Source organism: Falco rusticolus, chromosome 1 (assembly GCF_015220075.1).
Source record: "Falco rusticolus isolate bFalRus1 chromosome 1, bFalRus1.pri, whole genome shotgun sequence".
Taxonomy (NCBI): domain Eukaryota; kingdom Metazoa; phylum Chordata; class Aves; order Falconiformes; family Falconidae; genus Falco; species Falco rusticolus.
Genome location: NC_051187.1, coordinates 22,220,569 through 22,243,949, shown reverse-complemented (window position 1 = coordinate 22,243,949; position 23,381 = coordinate 22,220,569). Strand labels below are relative to the sequence as shown.

At 46.0% G+C, this 23,381-nt stretch overlaps 1 protein-coding gene and 1 pseudogene across 7 annotated transcripts in view; both read left to right on the top strand.

Annotated features, from left to right (window-relative positions):
* The window catches only part of COL26A1 (collagen type XXVI alpha 1 chain), a 195,399-nt gene extending 189,537 nt beyond the window's left edge, over window positions 1-5,862 (top strand). For all 7 annotated transcript variants that reach the window (XM_037375062.1, XM_037375063.1, XM_037375061.1 and 4 more), the window contains one exon: window positions 747-5,862. In XM_037375062.1, the coding sequence (XP_037230959.1) occupies window positions 747-919 (173 nt within the window). In that variant the 3' untranslated portion in view covers window positions 920-5,862. The remainder of the gene's footprint in view (window positions 1-746) is intronic.
* A 3,140-nt stretch (window positions 5,863-9,002) lies between these two features.
* LOC119154086 lies at window positions 9,003-22,250 on the top strand (annotated as a pseudogene).
* Window positions 22,251-23,381: the final 1,131 nt, after the last annotated feature.

Sequence of the window (23,381 nt, the reverse complement as noted above, 5' to 3'; positions counted from 1 at the left end):
CCAAGGCTTGTGAGGTTGGGCTCTTGGCAGGGAAACAAGCAGATGTCCATCTCTGAAGGCAGAAGGAAGAAGAAACTGGGCCATTCGAAATGATGAGGCAGCACTGAGTTATCTGCATCTGTTGCTGACTGCCGGGAAGACAGAGTGGCTGCAGTCAGACGTGTGTTTAGCTTCGGAGGGCAGGAGGCGCCTGTCACCGTGAGGCAAGCTGGGAGAACGGGCAGCTAATATTTATTCCCAGCTTTATCGCTGATTTGGCTGTAGCCTAGGGTGGATCAATCCTTTTGTTCAATCTTTTCAGAGCCTCAAAATGTCCTTCTTCACAAGGGGTGAAATGGTGCTTAAACCCCCAGGAGCATCACTTCCCAGCGACCGCCTGGCCCCGTCCTTCAATAACAGGAGTCTGTGGGCGATGATGAGTAGCAGCTGTAGCCCAACCAAAATTATAATCCGTAGAAGAACAGTGCTTTATAAATGGAATTACAAATGAGAACAGGACCTGCTGGGTCACATGTAGTAAGAGTACTTACACCCCAAAGAGCTTAGACAGAGCAGAGGGAAAAGGCCTAGAATAGGAGCAGTGTGATGGCAGCACACATGTAGCTCCGCAATTGCTTGCCGGATGCAAAGACAACAGGAGGGACGACGCATCTTCCAGAAGAGGTAGCATTCAGAAGGGCCCATTGATTTTTTTCCTTAGCCTCCTCTTTTAAATAGCGCTCTCCCGTGACTTTCTCTCCTTACAGACTCTTTGTCTTCCATTGAGCCAGGCTCTGGACAAGACGTGATCCCGGGCTCCCCTCTGCGAAGCAGCATCAAGATCAAACGAGGAGGACCCCCGCAGCCGCAGGCCTACCAGATCCTCTCTTCACTGCTGGATGACAGTGAAGCCAAAAGGAGAAGCAACCGGATGAAGTAGGAGCATCTCTGTGTTTTCTGTGCCTGTTCACCAGTTAAAGATACAGTATCCCAGTGCTTAATTGCAGAGTGCAAATGAAGTGGGTAGGAGGCTGCAGTGTTGGCCACGGGGTTTCCTCACCTGGCCAATCCTAAGCCCTTATTGCAGGGAATGTCTTACCCATAGCTCAGAGAGGGCCTTCAGAACCTTTTTCTTAATTTTGTTGTTTTGCCTTTGGAATCCCAGATGGAGGGTATCCTCAGAAGCTGTCTACAGAAATGACGCCTCCTGACTGTGTCTCAAGAGTTTAATCCTCCCCTTATTTCGTCACTGCCCCTGAAAGTTACTCAGTTAAAGCACTGCTTAATTGGCCAAGACAATCAATCCCATCTAGACCCAAAGCCGAGCCTTAGCCTCATCCATTGCCAAAGCTGGTGGCATCTGCTTTTATTTCATGGGGTGTGTCATGCTGACTTCCAGGTGAAGATACCACTTCCCTAGGCCATTAAAGCATGACCTGCAAGGATTTCTTTGAAGCAAAGAACAAATTGGAAAATTCAAAGAACATTTTAGACTGTTACTCTGAAAATCCAGGTTACTCTTTGTCCTTTAGCATCAAAATCTTGGCTTTTCATGTTGCTAAATGCGTGTGAGTGGCACTATTTCTATTTGTGGTTGGCGAAGCAAGGATTTCTGATCCAAATGTTTGTGGCAACACTGACTTTCTATCTTCAGCGAGATTAGACTCTTTCTGTGAAAATACAGAGCAGTTTGTATAAGATATGATGGAATTGTGCAAGAATTTTCCCATATTGTGTTCAGCTTGTGCACGCATCCAGAGATAATTTAAGCAATAGCTAAGTATTCACAGAAAAGGATAGTTTGCAATAGTTTCTTAATCCTACATCAATAAGGAAAATGTTTTCACACTGTTTCATTTTTATCTTGTGAGTAAATCCTTGCCATTTGAATCTGGAGCCAGTGTAGTAGCAAAGCACAGCCTAAGGAATTAAGAGTCTTGTCAAGAGCTTATCTTGCACTGGGAGTGAAATAAAAAGTCATTTTACTTTTTGCAATAACTTGTTATTTTGGGGAAGGTCCCAGCTTCCAGGCTGAGGAAGCTGAACCTGCCCTTCAGTGGCAAATGAGTTGCTACACCTGCTGTGCAAACCAAATCGGACAGGTTGCTATCATTCATGTAGACAGTGATTTTTCTTAGAAAGGGTGAGACTAATCAACTGAACCAACGGTACTATTTTTAAATATTTTTTTTAACCCCGCCTCCTGTTTTGACAGTTTTCAAATTCAGACCAGGATGAAAGTAAGCAAATTGAGTTTGTGTTGGTCATTTTATGGCGTAAGTCAGGTATATTGGTCACATTCTGTCTGGTTCCTGGTGCAAGATACAGCTATTTGAAAAAGGTAGACTGTACTGCTACAATCGTTCTGTCAGAAGCTGTTGCAAAGACCAGCAACTGTATGGTCCATGTTTTTAGCTATGTTTGTCACCCAACGTGATCTTCCCAAGGCAAAACAAGAAGCATGTATACACTGGGAAATGGGGCTTAAAATGAAGGAGCTCTGCCAGCCCAACATTAGCTACACATCAGATTACCTTTCCATATACATCGTGAACATGGTAGATCTACAGAGACATCAGAACATCCAAATCTTTCCCCTGAAGAGCACTGTATTTTCAGAAATGAACAGGTTACAGGCTACTTCGGGATGACTGGATTCACTCTGTGTCTTCATTTGGCCCTGTCCTTCAGAAATCCAACCGTCCCTCCCAAAACAGTGAAATGGGTGAGCTGAGGCCAAGCCAGCACCAGAAACTTGTCCTCGTACAGAAGCTCTTTACTGCTGTACAGCTAAATAATAAACAGCCTCAGTTTAAGCTGGCTTGAAGGCTGCAGTAAATGAATTAATTGCCCTGCTTTTGAATCCCGGCGTGATTGGCTGATGCCAGCGGTGGAGCTCATTCAGCAGTCAGCCCACGTAGGTCAGGTTGTGCTTCTGTACACTCAAGTTTTCCTTTGGACAGTTCAAAGAAGCAAGCCCAAAGCATTACGAAAGTGTGGGGAGTTGAAGGCAAGGTATAATCAGGTGCTGTCTTTCCCCAAGACTGCAGTTTTGCCGAGAGCTGATGCTCCAGGCTCCAGCATTCCTTTTGCCTGCCTGTACCCTGAATTACAGCTGGAGTGTGATATAGTCAGAAAACAAAAAACCAAGCAGGACTGCTGAAGTCAAGCAGGTTACTGGCCTCAAGTAGTCATCCTGTATTCATAATCCTTTCGGGAGAATGAAAGAGTCTCCTTGAATGCATCTCAGTTTCAAACCCAACACTAACTCTAAATCCAGTGCTAACTCTAATGACAGTATATATATATAAATGATGCCGAATTAAATCAGGGTCTTAACGAAGGCTGGCAGCCAGCGCTCAGCCTAAAACTGGTCACAGACACAAACAGCTCAATTTTCCAACATACGGCGTGTGACTGCAGCGCTGTAGAGCAGCCCGTGCCCCTCTGTTTGCTGCGAGGGCCACAGCTCTGTTGGTGGACAGCTAAGCATGGTGCAGCCTTGGAACAATCTTTCCATTTAAGAACTAAAAGTGCAAAGAACAAAAAAGATGTTTCCCCATTTACAGGCTGATTACCATGTAGGAATTGAGAAGGTACTTGATTACCTCTTTGATGAATTGGGACCATCTTGGTCTTGATCACATGGCCATTACACGGCTGGTACCTTCCTGGAGATATCCCCTCGCGCTACCAGCAGGAAACTCAGGTCCTGGCGTGAGGAGAAATCCCAGTTTGGTGTAACCGCGTACGCTGGGCAGGCTGGTGCTAGCTATAGTCGCTTGCCACATGAAGAAAGTGTCCTCATGGCAGCTTCGGGGACTAAACTAAACCAAAGCAGTCGTTAAAAAGGGAAACGGCAAAATTCAGTTTCACTGGTCCTGTAGCTACCGGCTGAATCTGGGGAAGAGGGAGCACGACGAGGCCATTTTCACTTCCCTGACGTTTTGGAGCCCTCACACTGAAAGATAAATTTTTCTTCCTCCAAGTTTGCCTTCCTGAATTCAAAGCTATTGCATTAGCTTGATGAGTACTTTCTTCAAGTCATTCCCATTGACTAGCATTTTGGATTTGAAATTATTTAAATCAAATTACTGGCAAGATGAAAGGAAATTTAATGGGAGTTGTTTGCAACGAATCCTGCCAAGTCAGTTGTCAAAAGACTGGTTAGATTTGGGTTGCAACCATCTTAATTATTGGCTTTTCCAGATTTCTGTGAGCTATGTAATTTTTTTCTCCCCACACTTCTTGCTTTATTTAGCTACATCTCTCTCTTATGCGGTACTGTATCTTTAATTTGGGTGACAGCGGGATCATACCAAATGGACTTTCTCTCAGCTGGGGTTTCATTCCTCTCGACTTACACAAGGGTTGGACCACACTGCTGTGCAGTCCCAGTTTCATTGTGTTTTAAAAGGTGAACACAGCCTCACACGCTGACATTAATGATACTCATGACTAAGAAAACCACTCCAACCACATTTTCCATCTTAGGCAGGATACTAAGGTTCATTTTAGCCAGGGCATATAATGCATCTTGCCGTGTCTAGGTAACTTAGAGAGTGGATTTATTTTGAATGCGTGCTCATTTAGAAATATATTTTAATTGAAATGTTTAGTGCTTTATCTTACATGCATACTGTGCAATACCATAGTGTGTTCTTTTCCTTTTTTTTTTTTTCCTAAGACTTTTTTGAAATTCTTAATGTTTCTTTGAGCTCCAGTGTGTTTTTGACTTGGATCAGTTCTGGTGGTAGTAACGCATTTTCCTCACCTGGAGCTAACCAGAAGCAGCGCATTGCACAACTAAAAGTCTTTGCAATTTGTGCACCCTCGTGCTCACCAGCAATCTGGTACTTTCGGGAGGCAGAGAATGCTTCTCTCCCGAGTACCTTATTTGCACTTACTGTAAAGAATTGATAGCAACCCAGGGAAAACATGAATGAACCAGAGAGAAGAGCCCTCACCTGCTCCCACCAAACTCCACAGCAATTTTGCCATCAACTCTCAAAGGAACAGGCCATAAAGATGAGCTCCAGCTCTCAGCTAGCCCGGACTGGGGCTGCTGTCAGTGGGGCAGAGCATCTGGCTCACAAGCGGCTTTCTGGGAGTTTGGCTCTGGGACTGGGGTTCGCTCCCAGTCCCTGCAATGAACTATTTTAACGTAGGAACCTGACCACTGTGACAAAGGCTTCTAAAAGACAATCAGCTTCTGGAATTACTTCTCGATACAATTTATTGGAAAGCCATTCTCCTCCACGTTTACAGCTTCTGTCTTAATCGAGATTACATTCCATTCCGGTGTTCGGTGATATAGGGGGTTAAACTACTCGCAGTTTCTGTGATTGCAGTGAAATCAAGCAATTCAAAGGTGCTATAATTGTTCACAAAGCACATTCCCATCCATGGAAGGAAATGTTAACGTTTTCACTAGTTATTTTACGCAGTATTTTTTTATTTATATCAGTGTGTTTCGTATGTGTGCAAATGGTCCCAGCTTCTCTCACTGTAATAAGCTTTACAACCATTTGGTCTTTTATAGGGCAGCCATACGCAGTATCTTGCAATCCTGTAATTTCTTAATTTAGAGCAAGAATAAATCTCATCTGACATGATGAACTCATTTATGGCAGGCTCTAATGTTTGTGGTAAACACAACCTGTTTGTTCCACCTCTTGCATGGTTACTTACCTGTTTTCATATTGCTATGTTATTGTTCAAAATATCTATTTCTCTTTATTTGCTATGGGTTTTGTTACTGTATATGGAATGTTTTGTATTCAGCATTTTCTTACAGAGCAGAGTGGGAACAGTATTCAAGAACCCACAAATACCAAAGACCTTTCATGTAATGCACTGAGAAATAAACATACTGTAAATGAATATGATGTCAGGTGTCCTGTATTTACAAAGTTCAAAGCAAGTTCAAGCTAACCGTATCCTGAAATTAGGGCACCTGTTTTCCTTTCCTGCCATCTCAGCTTTCTCCGACTGCATGTATGTTTGCATGTCTCTCCAAAACCAAGATTGTTCCCAAACGCCCTGATGGCGCTGGTCATCTGTGGGGCAGGGGGGCACAAAGGGCCGTTGTTGTTCACTAAAAGCCAAACCTGACAGTTTCGCTGCCCGCGGTGGGACTGACTCCTCTGCAGGTAGCAGCAAGGCGTCAGCAAGCCCGACTGCTGCCTCAGAGGTGCGAGCTCTGTCTCCAGGCCGTACCCAGTCACTGCTCTGCACCCCTGGCCGCACCAGCCAAGTGCAGGGGCATATTGCGCCTTCGTGGCGAGGCAGCGACCTCCTGCAGCGGGCTGGGTGAGCCTGCAGGGCCGCCTCGCAGCGCCGTGCCTTGCTCTGCAGAGCGATGCGCTGCCTGGGTACGGCCAAGTCTTCCTACAGGAACAGCCCCCCTGGTCCTGCGGGAGTTTTACATCAGGACGGATCCGGGGTTCACCGCTGCCCCTCCGCTGAGCTGGGGCACCCTGGGGACGGGTTGGCTGCAGCAGGAGAAGCAGCCAGAGAGAGAACTCCGCAGTGCTTAAGAGCGTAAATTAAGATCTGTTGTTACTTGCAACTTGCCTCCCTTCCTCCTGTTTCCTTGCAGCTCAAGGAAGCTGAGCTGGCTCATCTGGGACAGCAAGGGCTGCCCGGGCCCCCTCCCTGCGATCCCCCGGTGCCTGATCCAGAAGCAGCTGTGTTTGCCCACTTGCAGGTTCTCTGAATTTTCCTCTGGGCTTATGGAGACCCTCCAGAGCTGTCACCTCTTGTGACAATTCAAACTGTTAGAAGAAGGTGTGGTTAGGGACCTTTTTTTTTTTTTCTTTTTTTTTAACCTTCCTACAATGGGGACAGCTACCCATTTAGATGCAGCTGCCCATCGGTGCGCAAAGGGAGGCTTTACGCTGCGAGAGCCTTGGCTGCAGGAGAGGACCTGGGCTGTCTCCGTCACAGATGTGACAGTTCTGGTTTCTGAACTTGTTTTTTATATCCTAACAAAACCAAGAGATATGTAAATTGCAGCCAGTTCCTTTCCCCTACCGATCAGATTACACTGCAGATATGCAGACAGCAGTATTATAGCAAAGGCTAAATCTTGTAAACGCTAAGAAGCGTCCACAGCGTCAAGGCCCCTACTTCATACAGCTTTTTGCATCGCTGAGGAGGACATCCCAAGGTTACTTGGTGCCAAACATTCCCATGCAGCACTTCTCTGGGTCTCTCAGGGTGTATTTATCTTGGTTTTTGCGTCTAACACCTCCAACTCTGATATATTTATCCTTGCAAAAAGTCCTCTGAGGGAAGGCAGTTCTGTTAATCACTGCTGTACAGATTGGGGTTGCCGGATAAAAGGCTAAATTAATTTCTTGGGACGTTTGTGGCTGTGCTGGTCTGCCAGGCACCAAATTAGCATCAGGCCCATGTTGGTCTCTGGACCACTGTGGCCGCTGCTTGTAATCGCAGCAAGGGGAAAGGACTTTTCCTAACGCTGAACACAGCCCAAGAAGAATCAATGGCAGAGTTGAACCGATTGAACTTCCAGCAGGAGTCGATGAAAAGAAAATTATATATTCAAAAATGAAACACACTTTGAATGCACTGCCTTAACTCTTCATTAACCACATGCTCGGCAGCAAGTTGCTGTACAACTTGATACAGACAGACAAGCATTACCACTACAATAAGAATGGCTCCAACAATATTTTCTTCATTCAAGCAGCTGGAAAGGCTCTCCAGGGTTCAGCCTGTTGTATGTGGCCGGGGGAGGGCTGCCAGGAGTACCCCCACCCCAGTGCAGCCTGAGTCAGCATCGGTAACCCCTGCTCACAGGCTGGGGAATGGGATGGGGAAAGCAGTGATCCTGATACGGGAACAAACCAATCCTAAACTTCCCAAGCAATACTGTGTCCATAAAGGCAACTACTACACTCTACGTACTGTAAAGAAAATGTAAGCAGGGAGATTACATTACCCTATGCATCACTGCTACCTCTGTTAGGACAGTGTGTCTACAGCTCACCAAAAATGGTGACAAGTTGGTTCAAAGATGGACTGGAAAACACTGGACTACTCCAGGCTTAAGGAAACTGCTTGGCATCGAAGAGAGACGGGTGGCTGGTCGGCCTGACTTCGTTATCTCTGAGACTCTTTATGAGCGAGGCAGAGGCTGTGCAGGAGGGCAGGTCTTCCCTCCCCACACCCCAGTCCTAGGACAGGATCAAGCACCCTTAAACAAAGCCGATCCCTTTTTTTTTTTTTTTATCCAAGTGACAAACTGAATAGCACACATTCTTTACAGCCTAGCAAGAAAAAGGTATTTCAGCCAGTCTGGCACTGAACACAACAATGCACTCTTTTAATGCTGATGATAATTAACCATTGTAACAATTTGCCAAAGGATGTGGTAGAGCTTTTACTCCAAGACATTTTTCAAATTGAAATGGCTTTCTCCTCCCCTATATGAGAGAGTGTACGTACATACATATATTCCCACTCAAAGAAGAATTTGTTCAGGAGAGCCATACTAGATAACCAAACTGGTAGAATCAGCGATCACAAAGTTGCAGACGACCAGTGCTGTGCACACCAGCTCTGTGCAGCACCCAGAGAGACCCAGGCTACGATGACTGACAGCCCAACCCGTGGGACAGGGCTCTCCAGGATGGAAAATTTCTGGCGTCAAAATTTTCGACTGACTTGAGACATGTACCAGGGCAAGCTGGAGGTGCCCTGCTGATCACGGGCTACCATGGTCGCAGGGAAAGGCTGAGGCAGAGAGCCCAGAACTGGCCTGTACGCAGCACTGGTGTGTCTGCGGCAGCACCCGTGTGACTGTGCCAATGGAAACCTGATTTATATATAACTGGATGGAGCTAACACTCAGCCAGTAACATTATATGATGGTTAAACTTTAGACTTAGTTCAGAAAACATATTGGCTGAGAGATTAACAGTGCATGATGGGATCTTGGCAGCAACCTTGCCTCTACTCCTCAACCACAAAAACATCTTCAGAAACGGGTAGAGAGCATGGGGGTCATCTACCTGGTGACAGGAGGATGTGGTTTTACTGGGGAGAAAATCGTAGAGCTCCCGTCTCAACAAGACTACATCAAAGAAGTCAGAGTCTTTGATTCAGTAGCAAGAGGAGAAGCGGAAAAATTCACCACAGGTAAGAAAAGTGCATCAGCTTCATTCAGCAGCCATAACACCCCTTCTCAAGACAGCTGGTATTATGTTGGAGATGCCACAGTTACAGGCACGGGGGGTAGGAGCCTGGATTAAACAGACTGGATGAAGAATAATTTCCAGCACAGAGAGGTTTTTCAGCAGAGGAGGTAAATCAAAGCAAACAGATCCATAGTGTGTAACCCCAAGAGATATATCACAAGGAGGATCTAAGTCCCCACTCAAAGATCAGTTGTAAGGAGCAACGTGCACACCGAGTACCCGACATGCGCAGTTGGCTACCCGCTTTGTCCCTGCTCAACCAGTCTAACAGCAAAGGGAACAAAAAAATCATGTTCCTGAACCGCTCCAACCAGTTACCAATTCTGAGAAAAATAACCCCAAACCCCTGACAATAACAGAATCAAGATCAGCATCTGCAGCAGGGATGTAAAACAAATTACCGAAATAACAGAGAGAAACCTGTAGTAGCCTTACTGTGCTGCACATAAAAAAGGAAGAGGTGGGTCTCAGCAAACACAAAGATACTAATCTATTTGATCATATTCAGAGAGCTGCCTTCTGATTTTTTCACCATGGTTGATTACACTGAGGTACGTTGGGGGAAAACCAACCTGTTTTACTGGGTTCGAGAATACCCTCACAAAACAAGCCGATGATGCAGCTCATGGTGGCCCCGCGGGGCTAATGGCGAGCTGGGTCCCCCTCTCTGATGGCCCAAACCTTCACCTTGCTTTGAGCGAGAGAGGAAAAAAACGTAAGGGAGATCCTACCTGTTAGGAGAGATCAATAGAAAGGAGAGACACGGAAAGCCAGTTAAAAGACTCCCAGGGAAATACCCGTGTCAGAAACCCTCCCTTGGCAGCTGAACTCACCAGACTGGTTTCCCCAGGCTTCAGGTAGCCAGCTGCCCTAAAAGCACCCATAGTTGAAGACAAAACTGTTTAAACCTTAGGGAGGTGCCATAATCTGTGCTCCAGGAGAGGTCTGTGATTGGCGCAGCAAATCGCAGAAAAATGAGGCAGAAGCGGCGCCGCGGGGCCATCCCAGCCCCTGTCCCTCTGCCCCAAGGCAGAACCAGCTGTGCCACCACCTCCCCTCCCGACAGATGTTTTTCTATCTCACTGCTGGTACGGTCTGATCTGCAGTTTAGGTCCTTGATTTCTCATCCAGCCTTAAAGGTAGAATAGGTGAAACACTGTCATTCTTTACAACAACCTTCATGATCGGAAAGCCACCTCCTGCCACCCTGTACTACTCTCTCCTTTAAGCTAAAGCAGCTCTCACGTCTCCTCCCTCCCCCACAGCTCACACGTGCTGTCTGTGGGCACTGGCGTTCCTCTTCTGGAAGAGGGGCACTGAGCCTGGGATGGAGAAGCCGGCTGTGGCCTTCCCACTGCTGAGCAACACCAATGGGTTTATTTCCTCCATCCTGCAAACTGCTCTCCTGTTCGTACCCGTCAGTACGGTCATGCCTTTTTCACAGTGGCAAGACCCCACTGACAGGCGATAGCTCCTGAGCTGCCCTGGCCCGGCGTCGTTCTTTCACGAAGACCTGCTGCCTCTTCCCTCCTGAGCCCAACAACTTCTCCTTGCCCCTATCAGATGTCACCTTGTGGAGGTTTTTCGGACTACCTTAGTTACACTCAGCTCGTACTCTAAATCCTCCAGCGTACCCTGAGTCCCTCCCAGTCTGATGTTATCTGCTGAGCTAACGAACAAATCTGCCAGATTTTGGTGAAAACAATAAAACCCACTCAAATACAGCAATAAACCCTGGAGAACCCCAGAGCAGCCACCTACCACAGCCGGCAGCTCCCTGGGAACTGTAATTCAGCCAGCTCTGTGCTCACCCTCGTGTGCCTTCCTTAGACCATCTCTCTTGCTTACGAGAATGACACGCTTTCCAAAGCCCTCCTAAAATCAAGATAGATGACATCGACCTGTTCCACAATATCCGTACAGCCTGTTAACCTGTCATAAGAACAAAGGAGGTTTCTCTGACTTGATTTGTTCTTGACAAATCCATGTCAGCTGCTTCTGTTCCCCTTTTTATCCCACAGGTGCTCACACACATGTTGCTTAAATGTGTTCCTGAATTTCCTGGGGTTGAAATCAAGCTGTTCTGTAATTTCCTGGCTCTTCTTTACCTCCTCTCTAAGCACCAGTGTGTTATTTGCTGTACTGCAGTCTTCCAGTGCTGCCAAAATTTCTCCAAAGTAGCTGATAACACAATAAAGCTGCAGTTACATCCACCACCTCTTTAGCAGCCCTGAATAAAGCTCATCAGGCCTCATCAATTGGAAAATTTCTTGCGGTAGCATTGTATCCTCCCCGATTTCGGCTGAGCTCTCATCATTCTCTTCCTGGTCTTAACTGCACCAGCTGCCTTAAGACAGGTGATGAGAAAGAGACTATTGAACACTTCAACCTGACTGGTTACGGGCTTTCCCTCACCATGAAGTAGCAGCAAAATCCTCCCAGCACAAGGCTATGGAGGTCCTGCTCTGCCTTTCAGCAAGAGCATCCTCTGTGCTCGGGTCCCCCAGGCAAGTGTATTACCTCTGCTGCATGGACAACGCCTGCCTGCCTTTTCCTACCCTAGTCTCAGTCTGTGCTTTAATATTAAACTAACTTAATATTAAAACTCCTATGAGCTAGTCCACCAAATCTTGGTTATGCTAATTAAGAAACCGGCTTGACCCTTCTGTAAAACTTCTGCATCTTCCTACCTCTCGTGCTTCTTAGCAAAGGCTCACCTGGCTAACCTACTGCCTGGAGGTTTGTCCCTCCGTGGAGTTCCTGAGGAATAACCCTGTTCTATTACCACTTTGTCCTGGGAGTTGTTCACTGAGGGCTTCCGTGTCATAACACTTCCACGGCTGGTGTCACAGACCCTTCCCTGAGCTGCTCGCTTGTATGATCCTTCAGAAGTTGCTACTCCGATCCCTGGCTGCACGGGGCTCCCCAGGAAGCCACCAGCCCAGGGCAGAGGAGACATCCCCCTCCCAAAGCAATCCTGTGACTGCTGCTGCTGTCTGGATTATTACGAAACCCCTAAGGAGTACAGCTTCCTGACCCCAGCTTCTTCTTGGCCTATTCCCAACTACAGAAAAAGAGAAAAATCCTACTTCAATGTTACAATACTGTCTCAAAGCAAGAAAAATAGTAGCAGATGCCAACAGTAGCCATGTGTGGAACAGGTATTGGGGGGTGGGGGGAATGGAGGGGAAAAAAAGCCCTTCTAAATGGCTCAAAGGGAGGAATTAGCTATGAAATTTTTCAACTTGTTACATTCATTTCCCTTCCCCTCCATAGTATTTGCAATTTAAATAAAGCTCTGTGCAACATCCCTTGAACTCGCCCGGTGTTATTCCCAGCAAGCTCTAAAGCTCTTCGATCTGAAGGAAATTGTCCGGCACAGCATCACTCACGCACACATCTGGGAGCAAGTCCTGTGGCCAGCTGCAGCTCTGGGCCAGCAGCCTCCTGCTCTGGCTTGGCACTGTCCTCAGACGCGTGCTAGAGATCTGCACCGACAGCCACAGCTATTCTGACCCACAGTCGATGCAAACTGGCAAAGTGCTAAGCTGAGTTAAACCAGATGCAGATCTGGCTTCTTGGGGTTCAAAAGTAGGGATGTATTTTCCGCTGGTGTGATATATTCAAATGGCTTAGTTGTTAATTAGAGTGTGCTTCAGCTTGCCCTGCAGAGAAGAAAGCTTTCCAAGCAGGATCGTCATTCTGCAAGAAGGTGAGGATGCTGATTTGTACTTTTCTTTTTCCCCTGCATCTATGATTATATTATTTTTCTCCAGCTACCACTCATGTGATAGTGATGAAAGGAGACATTCGAGACTACAATCTGCTCCTTGCTGCCATGCAGGGAGTTCACGTGGTTGTTCACACAGCTGCTATTGTGGACTACAGGAACACTGTGCCCTTTTGGGAAATGAGAGCTGTCAATGTTGGGGGTAAGCTCTTTAAAATAAGCAATTAAATACAGGCTTACATTCACACACCTTGCTGTAGTCATTCAAGAGGCTACAAAAAACATACCCTCTCTGATCTAGTGCTCCCTTGTCCCCTGAATTTCACGCACACCGCTCTGCTACGAGATGAGAAAGGTGCCCGGGACCTTTCCTTTCCAGCAGGGATGCTTCTGCCTCTGCCCCTCTGTCCCTGCTCAGGGCAGGCCATGCTGCTCCTCTCCACTGCTAAAGCTTCATCTCAGAAAGTCACATCTAGACCCAGTTACAAGTCAAGGTAACATTCACTAGGTGGTCAAGGGTACTGAGGTGATTCCGAACATGCCTGTAGCAGTAAGAAACCGTTTAGCATGTGACGAGGACAACAATTGTTAACCCCTGTTCTAGATAGCTTGCAGCTTTCCCAGGGATCTCCAGGGAAAAAAACCTGCAACATAAACCAGCACAAGCCTATACCAGCTGAACTGCATCCGCACTATAAGGGTGTGATGATATTTTAATTATAGTCAGAGTTCACAACCATTATGTACCTACAAGCCATGCATAACTGAGAGCTCCACAACACTTTCTTCCTATCACCAAGAGCTGATTTCATGTTAGGTTCAAGATCTGCTTAAAGAAAATTTGTTCATAAATCTAAGAAATAAGCACAGGCTATAAAAATAATGAAATCCCTATTACACCAGCAATTCCAATGGCACCTCGGGCTGTTAGCTACTAAAATAGTTGTTAACCACAAGGAAGGAATTTTATATATTTTTATATATATACATATCTCAAACTCAATTACTGCTTAGGGCTTCTACTATTTGCTGATACATTTGAGGGCAACATTTAAATTCCATCCTTCTTTTCATTGCTGTAGTTGTTTTCAAAACCAGATGCTTTTAAGAGCCTGTGCACTGAGAATATTCAGAGCCTGAGGGTTCCCTCTGCCTTTTAATGGCTTTGTGAAATCTTCCCCTTCATCGTCTGCTTGCTACGAGCAAGGTGCTTTAGCGTAGGGAGGATTTCACAGATAGCGGTGAACACTGGGCAACTCCCCTATTCTGCAAACCAAACCTCTTGCAGATGCTTGTGGCGTTCCCAGGAAATCGTACCCACAGAGGTTTTTCCAATGTGACCGAGCGTCTCTCTGAGGAGCACAGTCCGAGATGTCTTAAGAGGAGCTTTATTTTCAGGCAAACTGCTCTGCTGTTCTGCATTTCTGCCTCCCCTTTGGTGGTTCACGTAGACCTCCCTAAAATGGGGCTGCTGCTCCCACTAGGACTTCTTGAAGTCTTGAACTGAGAGATCAGTCATAGTTTTCTATTAAAATCATAGCAGCTAAAAAATTTAAAATTACCTGTATTTGATATCTGCTGTAGACTTAATGGAAAAAAATAGGGTCAGGACAGGTCAGCTCTATAATCCTCTAGCTGGCTCCTCTGTGTAGCTCAGGCCACAGAAATTCATCCAATTACTGCCTTAAGCACAACAATTTGTGGCCGAATTGGTCTATGCCTTTTCAAAAGACTTGCTGCCTAGAATTAAGGACTACAAGTTAATGGGCGATCTATCATGGCTTTCAGCAACCCATAACAATACTGAAGAGTATTAGTGTGGCTATGGTTAATTAACATTTCTGGCAAAAATGTACTTCTTTTGCTTTAATTCTCTCCTCTGATTCAAGCACTGGTTGCCAAATCCTTTTATAGTCTTTTTGCCTAGATTGAGGCGTCCTCTTCTACAATAATTATTTTTTCCATCTAGTCACTTAAAGACTTCTTAATCTTCTTTTTGTTAAGCTGAATGGATTTTAACTCGGCTGTTTCCAGTGATGTTTCTCAACAGGGGTTCTCAGTTAACTTTACATATTGTGATAGGCTCATGGAGAAGTAAATTGATTCTTTTTCACCAGGTCTTCATATTGCTTTATGCCCTCTGAAACTATCCTAAATTCAGTATTTCCTTGAGAATTTCAGACTATGCCCTTAACAACAAAGAGAACAGAGAAATCAGAAGCCCTCTCATGCAAGACCTGCAGCAAGGCTCAAGGGCAGACCCTGATTAGCCAGGTATAAATAGAGCGGAGATTTCCAGAAGCCAACCCTACGAGCAGCTTCCTTTAAGATCTGCCTTATCAGATTTGAAGGCCCCCAGAGTAAGCAACCATGGTTATGCTGTTGTCACTGAGGTTCTCACAGAATCAACTTGAAAGAGTCATAAGTCATTTAAACCCACCTTCTTCCCCAAAAGCCAACCAACCAAAACCCACACACACTGACCCACAAGTTCCGCCAGAGCAACCTTTCTTAAACCAAACCGTGCTTCAGACTCATTTGGATGTCATGTGGACTTGTAAGCTGTGCCCGCTCCTTTATTAAAGATTCTGCAGCTCTCCAGAGTCTGTTGCAATGATTTTCACCCTATAGTCACCCTATGGTCCTCCTGCAGAACTTCTACAGAGGAATATATGCAACTAAAACACAAACGCTTTTGCCAGGAGGCTGCAATTCACCATTTGACAGCCTGTCCGTGAATCAATAAAGATGGCAAACATGGAGTTTTGCTCTGCTGGGCTGTCAACATCCTCCCTGTTAGCACCTATTAAGTAACCATTAAGTCCAAGTTAAGTCAGTTGTCAATAGCCACGGAGATTAAGCCACAGGATAGCTATAGATGTAACTGCTACTCTCATGTTATAACCCATCCATTCCCGTGCAAACGTACCTGAGGAACCGCAGCCTTCGCCTGTGGCTTTCCATCTTTTCAGCCGTAAAAAAGGTGGATCTGTTCCAAGTCAGAATCTCAAGGCTGGAAAACTCTTTCGATTTGCACAACAGGAATCAAGGCAAGGTGGTTCCAGTTTGTCCTCACCAACCTGCCCCACAGGTACTGGCCACGTGTTAAGGGCCTGCTGTGCGCTGAACATCCCATATATTGCCTACACAAGCTCCACTGCTGCGGTGGGACCCAACATCTCACATGAGCCCGTGCTCAGGTAAGGCTAAGCAAATAATCTCCATCGTTCCTGATTGCGGGTTAAACAGCAACGAAACCGCAGCCAGAGGGAGACTTTTGCTGTGGCTACAAAGGAGAAGATACGCGTTCCCCTTTCCATTGATGCCTCTTCTCTTGCTTGAAAATCCTGCTTTGCTGCTCTTCGCTTCCAGGAACCGTACCTCTTCCCAGCCCATACTCGACCAGCAGCAGATATCACCGACTGAAAGAGCTGCTTGAGAGGTGTATGACCCGCTGCACCCCGAGGCTCTCGCCATACGTACAGCCCCGCTCCTCTAAGCCCCAAAATCAGTTTCAGACAAGGTCTCAGATGCTTATGACCGTTTTGTGAAACGGTCCAGTCATATCCTGGTCAGAGCTTTTGCTCTCCCCTCATACTAAGGCAATCCAAAGGGCAGGTGATGCTCTGCTGTCACCAGCCCCCTCTCCCCACTCCTTGCAGCTCCACAGTGAATCGCTACCAAGCTTGTACCCAGCTCCTATTATCAAACGCAGTCACATGCGCACAAACTGGTTTAGCACTGTCTCAGAAGAAAGTTAGTTGGCCACATAGTCTTAGGGGACAGATTGCATTCGGTGTGACATCACCCTGCAGTATTCATGTGTAGTTACACTCCTCTGTGACCTGGAGCTGGCCTGTAAATTGTACCTTTCTATCCCCCACAATCCTTTTTCCTGGCAATATACTTACAAGGGCTAACTCCTGGACCTTAGACTGCTGGGCATTATGCTCAGCACCTCCCTTCTCTATATGGATCTTATAAGACCGACTCACAGACCCAGAAGAAGCAGCAGAGCTTTAGAAAACCTCCTGTGGCAAAGGTGGGATTTGGAGCAATACAAAGACAAGTGGTCAAAATTATGATTTGAAAGGGGTTTCTGCTTAGAGATCTTTGATATCCAGAACTGATTTTCACAATCAGTTGACATTCCCACTCAGGACGCAGCATCAGGATACCTTAGGTACTCATGGGGCAACAGGACCTGCACCTTGAGAGCAGGGCTGATATTTCTGAAGACCAGGAGCTGAAGTTTTAGGTCAAATTTGAAGTCAAGTAGAGATAGCTGCAATCTGATACACGCCGTTATAAAGTTTCCCGCTAATTTCAAGCATGGTGGTAGCTATACAGACCTCTCAAACCATGGAAACTTGTGTGCATGGGGGACTGGCTCAAAGTCAAGTTCTGTCTCTATAGGCAGCCAGTCCAGTCACAGCTGGCTTCAGTCCTTTGGCTCTAGAAATGTGAGCCCATATAGAAAAAGCTGCTTAAGACATAACTTGAAATGGCCTACAAGCCTAACTTTCATACTTACAAGTAAAACTAAGGCATAACCTGGTTGTTTTGAAAAGTGCTCAAGCACCAAAATCTGTAAAATAAATGTCTGGTTTATGAAAAAAATCCATGAGAGCAACAAACCTCAATCCAGCTGTGTCCATGATCACTAGAAGCTCTGTGTCACTGAAAAGCTATGGGATTTTGTCATTAGCATATCTAAATAATTTCTAAAAATGAGGGTAGATACAGGCATATCCTTAGTATTTTAGTCCTGAAAAGATAGATGTGAATAGACATCTTGAAAAATCTACCCCAAATCCTGCCGGCAAGGACAGTCCTTTGGCTGGCAATGATGGTACCAACGGGTGCAAGCAAAAACCCATCCAGGCTGACGCTCACAGAGCTACGCAGGAACACGCTCTGCCCACCAGCTCCCAATCCTTCCCCCCCCACAAATGCAAACAAACCGACCCTCAGAGCCTTCAACTAATTTTGCAGAACACACTTAGGTTCTCCCGTGATGCGGCGAGAACGCCCGAGAGCGTGGTCTTCATTCTCCAGTGATTCTGATTTTAAACTAAGGGAATTGCATAACACAAAACGAGAGAAGGGACAGCCCCCCAGTCAAAAATGACATCATCTGTCTCAACAGGGAGCCCAGTAACGACTGGAAGACAATGTAATATGCCTCTTTTCCAGACTGAAAGCACAGGTGACACGGCTTTCCCCTTCCTCCTCTTCATCTCCCCTGTCCACACCCCATCTGTTGTGCTCCTCTCTTCTCCCTCACAATCCATGACCCTGCCTGCCTGCCTTTTTCTCCATCCCCCTTCTCCATCATTCCTCGTATAATTTTATTTAACTCACTTTTACGTGCTTGGGAATTGACACAGACGAAGCATGATTAGTCTCTGGACAGGGTGATGGGTGCAGGGATAATGCTCACACCTCAGCATCCGACAATAATAGAAAATGCCTCTGTCAGTCTCAATCCCTCTGAGACAGCCACCACTGAGATACCTTCTGACAATACTGCTCCAGTCTTATTAGCGTTCAGTTATCTGTGATCGTTTTGAAAAGCAAGAGCATTATGCTGAGCTCTTTGTTACTACCAAGCTTCAGAAGGGGTGGGGGAAGGCAAACAGGAGCAGAGCACTGCAGCCCAGGAACTGCAGGCAGGTTTGCCCCTTTGTGAAGCTGCTGCTTTTTCAAAAGCTCTGCTAGGAAAAAAAAAAAAAAAAAAAAAAATTTGGATTAAAAAAAGAAAGCAATTAAAACTAGAACTTCTAGATACCCCCCTAATTGTCTTGGGCCTCTCCCAGGCTTGCAACAAACCACGCACAATCAATCTTTTGTCTTGCTTGTTTTCTGGTTTGTCTCTTGCTCATCACCCACAAACACAGAGAAGGGGAGGAGGGTTTTGTGATAAAAGCCCAGGGTGTGCGAGGAGGCTGTATTCCTGATGCTCCTAATTTATTTCTGTTGCTGTAGCACAAGGCAGCCCTGATCTCAGCTGGGATATCTGAACACACAAGATACTTGACTGCCAAACAGGCAAGAGAAAGGCAACAGCATTATCCACATTTTACACAGGAAGATCTGAGCACAGAAAAGAGTAAGCAAGTTGCCCAAGGTCGAACAGGGAGCCTGAGTCAGAGCTCGTCCTCCCGAGACCCAGCGTTTGACAAAAAGACTCCTCACGGGCCACTTAACCCTTCCAAAAGGTGCGTCCCAGCCCCATCTGCAAAAGAAGCACGGTAATTCTTCATCGCCCCGTGGGGGGTACCCCATACCTGGCAGCGCCTGGTGTTCATCTAGGGTGAATTTCTCTAGGAGAGCAAGGTATAGAGGAAATTAATTTTAAACTGTGAAGAAAGTCTCCTGCAGCACGCAGAGGGAGCCTATCCATGCGGCAGGGGAGCAAGTGGCCACACGGTACTAGTGGATGGTCCTTCCCGATGCTTCAAGCCAGGTTTCTTCAGTCCCCAGCCCCTCCAGAGCCCACTGGAACTGCTTCACCAAATTCTGTCACGGACGAACATTTATCTAGAACCACTGGGACAAAATGCCAGCACCCTGGTGGGGAACAGAGCTACTTTCTTGGATCTCCTTGGAATTATTTCAGGGCCTGTCAGGCCAGTTACATGCTAGATCCCATGGGCTTTCCTCCTTGCAGCTCTGTGTTAGGAGGCTAGTGAGCTGGTTGCCTTCCATAATGGCAACCAAGTGTCCCCAGCACGGCTGCAAGCCCTGCTTGCCCTTAATTATGGGCTGCTGCTTTGTTCTCCCCCTTGAGTGTAATTTGCTAGGGGAGAGGAAGGAATAATCCCAGCGCAAACCTGCTGATTGCATGTTTTCCAGGAGATCACTTGCATCTATAGCACATCACTGGCAAATGTCTCCCAACTCTAATCAACTCTGTGAGAAAATTAAGCAGCAACTTCTCCTTTTAGTTCATGGCCCGTGAGAGGCTTTCCTCTACCTCTAATGAAAAAATGAAGTAGGACTGCTGTCATTTTCCTGCCCTCCATCTTCCTCTGCTCTTTCCAACTTGTTCAGCCACTTGTGAGTTACTTAAAAAGGTAACTCCACTGCTTTCCATTCGGCCTGCCAGAGGGTTATTTGCTTCAATCACACTCGTAAACAAAAACAAATCAAGCTGTCAGAAATCAAACCACCATGCTCATGCAAACCAGCTTATGAACAGCCAGAACCACCTGGTATTTACTGAGGCCTTATTTTTCCCAAATCCTGCAGCAAGGATCTCCTGTAACTCACAGCCAGTGGTAAGTCCCTGGAGAGCAGGGACTGCAGAGTAAATCACACTGTGACAAATGTCTCCAAGCCCCGTGCTCTACTCCACGGTCACTCACTGTCTCTCACAATCTGTTTCAGAGGAGCTGAGGATACCAAATACAATGGGGCAGTGGAGCTGCCTTATGGGAAGACAAAGCCTGTGGCAAAAAAACGTGTACTGCAAGCCAATGGAAAAAAAGCTAAAAAAGTCCATGGTAGCACCCCTGGTATTACAGCACAGGATGGGTGGAAGGAGAGAGGTGGTTAGAAAGACCCAAATCAGCCCTAAATGTCCAGAGCACCTCTGCAAATGTTGACTCCTCTAGACCAATATTCCCAGGTTTTATTACTGTGGAAGATTTCATCTCTGAATCCATCAGTCACTAACATCCCTCCCTGATTTTACAGCTAAGCAACGGTGATAAACTCACAACCTGCATCATCCGTGCAAACACAGTGTATGGGGAGAAAGCAACGTTTCTTCAAGCGTTGTATTTGCTTGCCAAAGCCAAGACTGGTGCCTTGAACTACCTGGAGCCTGAAAACACAGTGTGTAAGTACACATACATGGGTGAGCAAACGATTGATCTCTTTGCACGTGGTGCTACCAGGCTGGTTTAGTCACAGGGGATTTTACATGTCAGCTTAACCATAATCTTCCAAGACAGAGGGGTGAGCGTGGTGAATGAGCACAAATATTTTTATAACCACAAACCTTCGACTGGCTAAAAGAATTTTTAGAACAGTTGTTTACATTCTACTGTTTTTCTTGGGATGGGTTTTCTTCTTTTTCCTCCCCTCAATGTAGGGAAAATGTTTAGAAAACTGAAAAAAAGAGTCAGTGGAAAAAAGGATCGCAATCTCATCCGTCTTTCTCTAGGTAACAGTTTCAAGGGACATATTAGTGGAGAGAGAGAGACATTCAGGCAGTATTTTTCAAACATTTTTGTTTTGAAAAGACAATTTCTTCCTCATTAGAAGAAATTAAACTAACACTACTTGTAAAATTCCTTGCCAAAAATGGCTGTACCAGATAACCGATTTTAGCAAGCACAACAAGCTACTCACAAAATGTATAGAAAGAGCTTGTTGTGGTGTCAAATGCATTTCAGGGGTATATAACTCACCATTAAATCATGCAGGGGTTTAGTTATTTCTGTGCGGCACACCTACATGTCTTTTTCCAAAAGTGCAGATAACAGTAGTTTGAAAATGCTGTTAGAGAAGAATCAGGCCTAGATAAATCAAGTGACTTCTTCAAAGGCTCACAGCAGAGCCAGGAATAAAACACTTGTGCGCTGCCTCCCATTCATCCTGCTCTCGCTACAAAACATTGCCCTTTTGCTTCACGTGAACCAGTATCACAAGGCACATTAATTGTCCAGCTCAAAGGGGAGACCAAAGGTTTAAAGGATCTTGGAGGTCTGGAGTAACTACTCCGTTTCTCTACAGTACAGCTGAGTAACACGATGAATGCTTCCCCTGCTTCACAGCACTGAAGCCGGTGGATCCAATGTACCCAATCTATGGCAAACAGGAAAATTTAGCTCCTTCTGAATAACTGTTTCTCCCTCCCTCTTGTTTCTCCAGGGAACACTGCATGGATACGTGTTGTTGCAGCAAGGACCTTCCAGCTGAAACCAGACTTACTCGCAGGACAAGTGTAGTATTCCTGTGATGACACTCTAACAAACACAGGGTTTCTGATCAGGCACCAGCCGTGTCCTCTATGGACCCCTCAGTAAGACCAGGCTCACATATCTCTTACTGGAGTATGTAGTTAATGATATAACTGCACAGGATAATCAAGATTATCTTGTAACTTTTCTGGAAGCCACAGCCTTTCCCAAACCTGCCTTTACTGAACATGATAGTCCCTGCCACCTCCTACAAGACAGACAAAGCCTTCAGGCATTTTGGGTGCAAACCGCTCTTCACCTGGAAGGAGCAAGCACAGAACTGCACCGTGGTTGAAAGCAGCTGTAGGGAATCTGGAACCCCCCCAGCTTCACAAAAAGAACTAAGCAGAATGTTTGGGGTAAGGAGAGAGCTTATCACCCCAGCAAGTTTCATCCAAACTTCACAACACGCACACATCTTTGGCAGGAATTTTGCAATCACTGTGAAGTACTGGTACTGAGACAGAGAAGGAGCAAAACTCTTGGACTGCAAGCACGTATATACCCTCGTCATGCCAACAACTCAGCTGTTTTAGGTGTCATATGAAACATCAGGGTGCATTTGAAAGCATCCTCTGGCAGCTACGGGCACGCAGATGCAGGGCTTGCTGGCCTCGCTCATTCCCATGGTGCCACCACTGCACAGGGATCACTTGTGGGAACAAGAGAGAGGTTCAGACAAGAGATGGTGCACAGCAAACACCTTTCTGATTTAATTGTTTAACCGGTTTTGTTCCACAGCCTGATGAGCCTCCATCTTTTTCCATACTCAGCAAATGGACCTCTGCCTTGCCATGGTTGTACCTGGCTCATACACTCAGGGGGTCTTCAGTGATAATTTTGGGAAAGACAAGGAACAGCAAGTTCTTACTCTGTTTTAGGGTTTAATAATAATAATAAAAATCCCTTTTCCAGAGCTACCTTTTTCAAGATGCTTCCTGTTATTCTTAAGGTGTGGGATCACTCGTGGGAACAAGAGAGAGGTTCTTAAGGTGTGGAATATTCTGTCTGTTTTGAATTATTATCCCTATGAAAGAAACTTCCAATCTCTTGTGCTAATAATGTATAGGCTGATTTACTGTATAGGCTGGATGGATAACTGATGTCTACAAGCTTAGAGGTGGGATTCATATCGTTCGTAACTCAAAATCTCTTACCTCACAGCATTCTAACAGCAAAGCAAAACAGATTAAAGCCCACATTCAGCTGCTGTGCTGGCAGACAGCAACTTCAAGTGAAGGCCTCAGGGGCTGCTTTTATGCTAAATAACACCTGAACTTCAGGAGGAAGAGGTCATTTCAACGCATTCCACGGCACTGGAGCTACACCATCCACCTGGGACCAGTATTTCACAGATGACACAGATGGGGCAGGCACTTCCAGAAGACTCACAACACAGCCTGCAGTTTGTAGCAGTTTATCAAGCTTCTCTGTTTCGTAAGACATACAGGGAGACTGGTAAACCTACATTAAGCA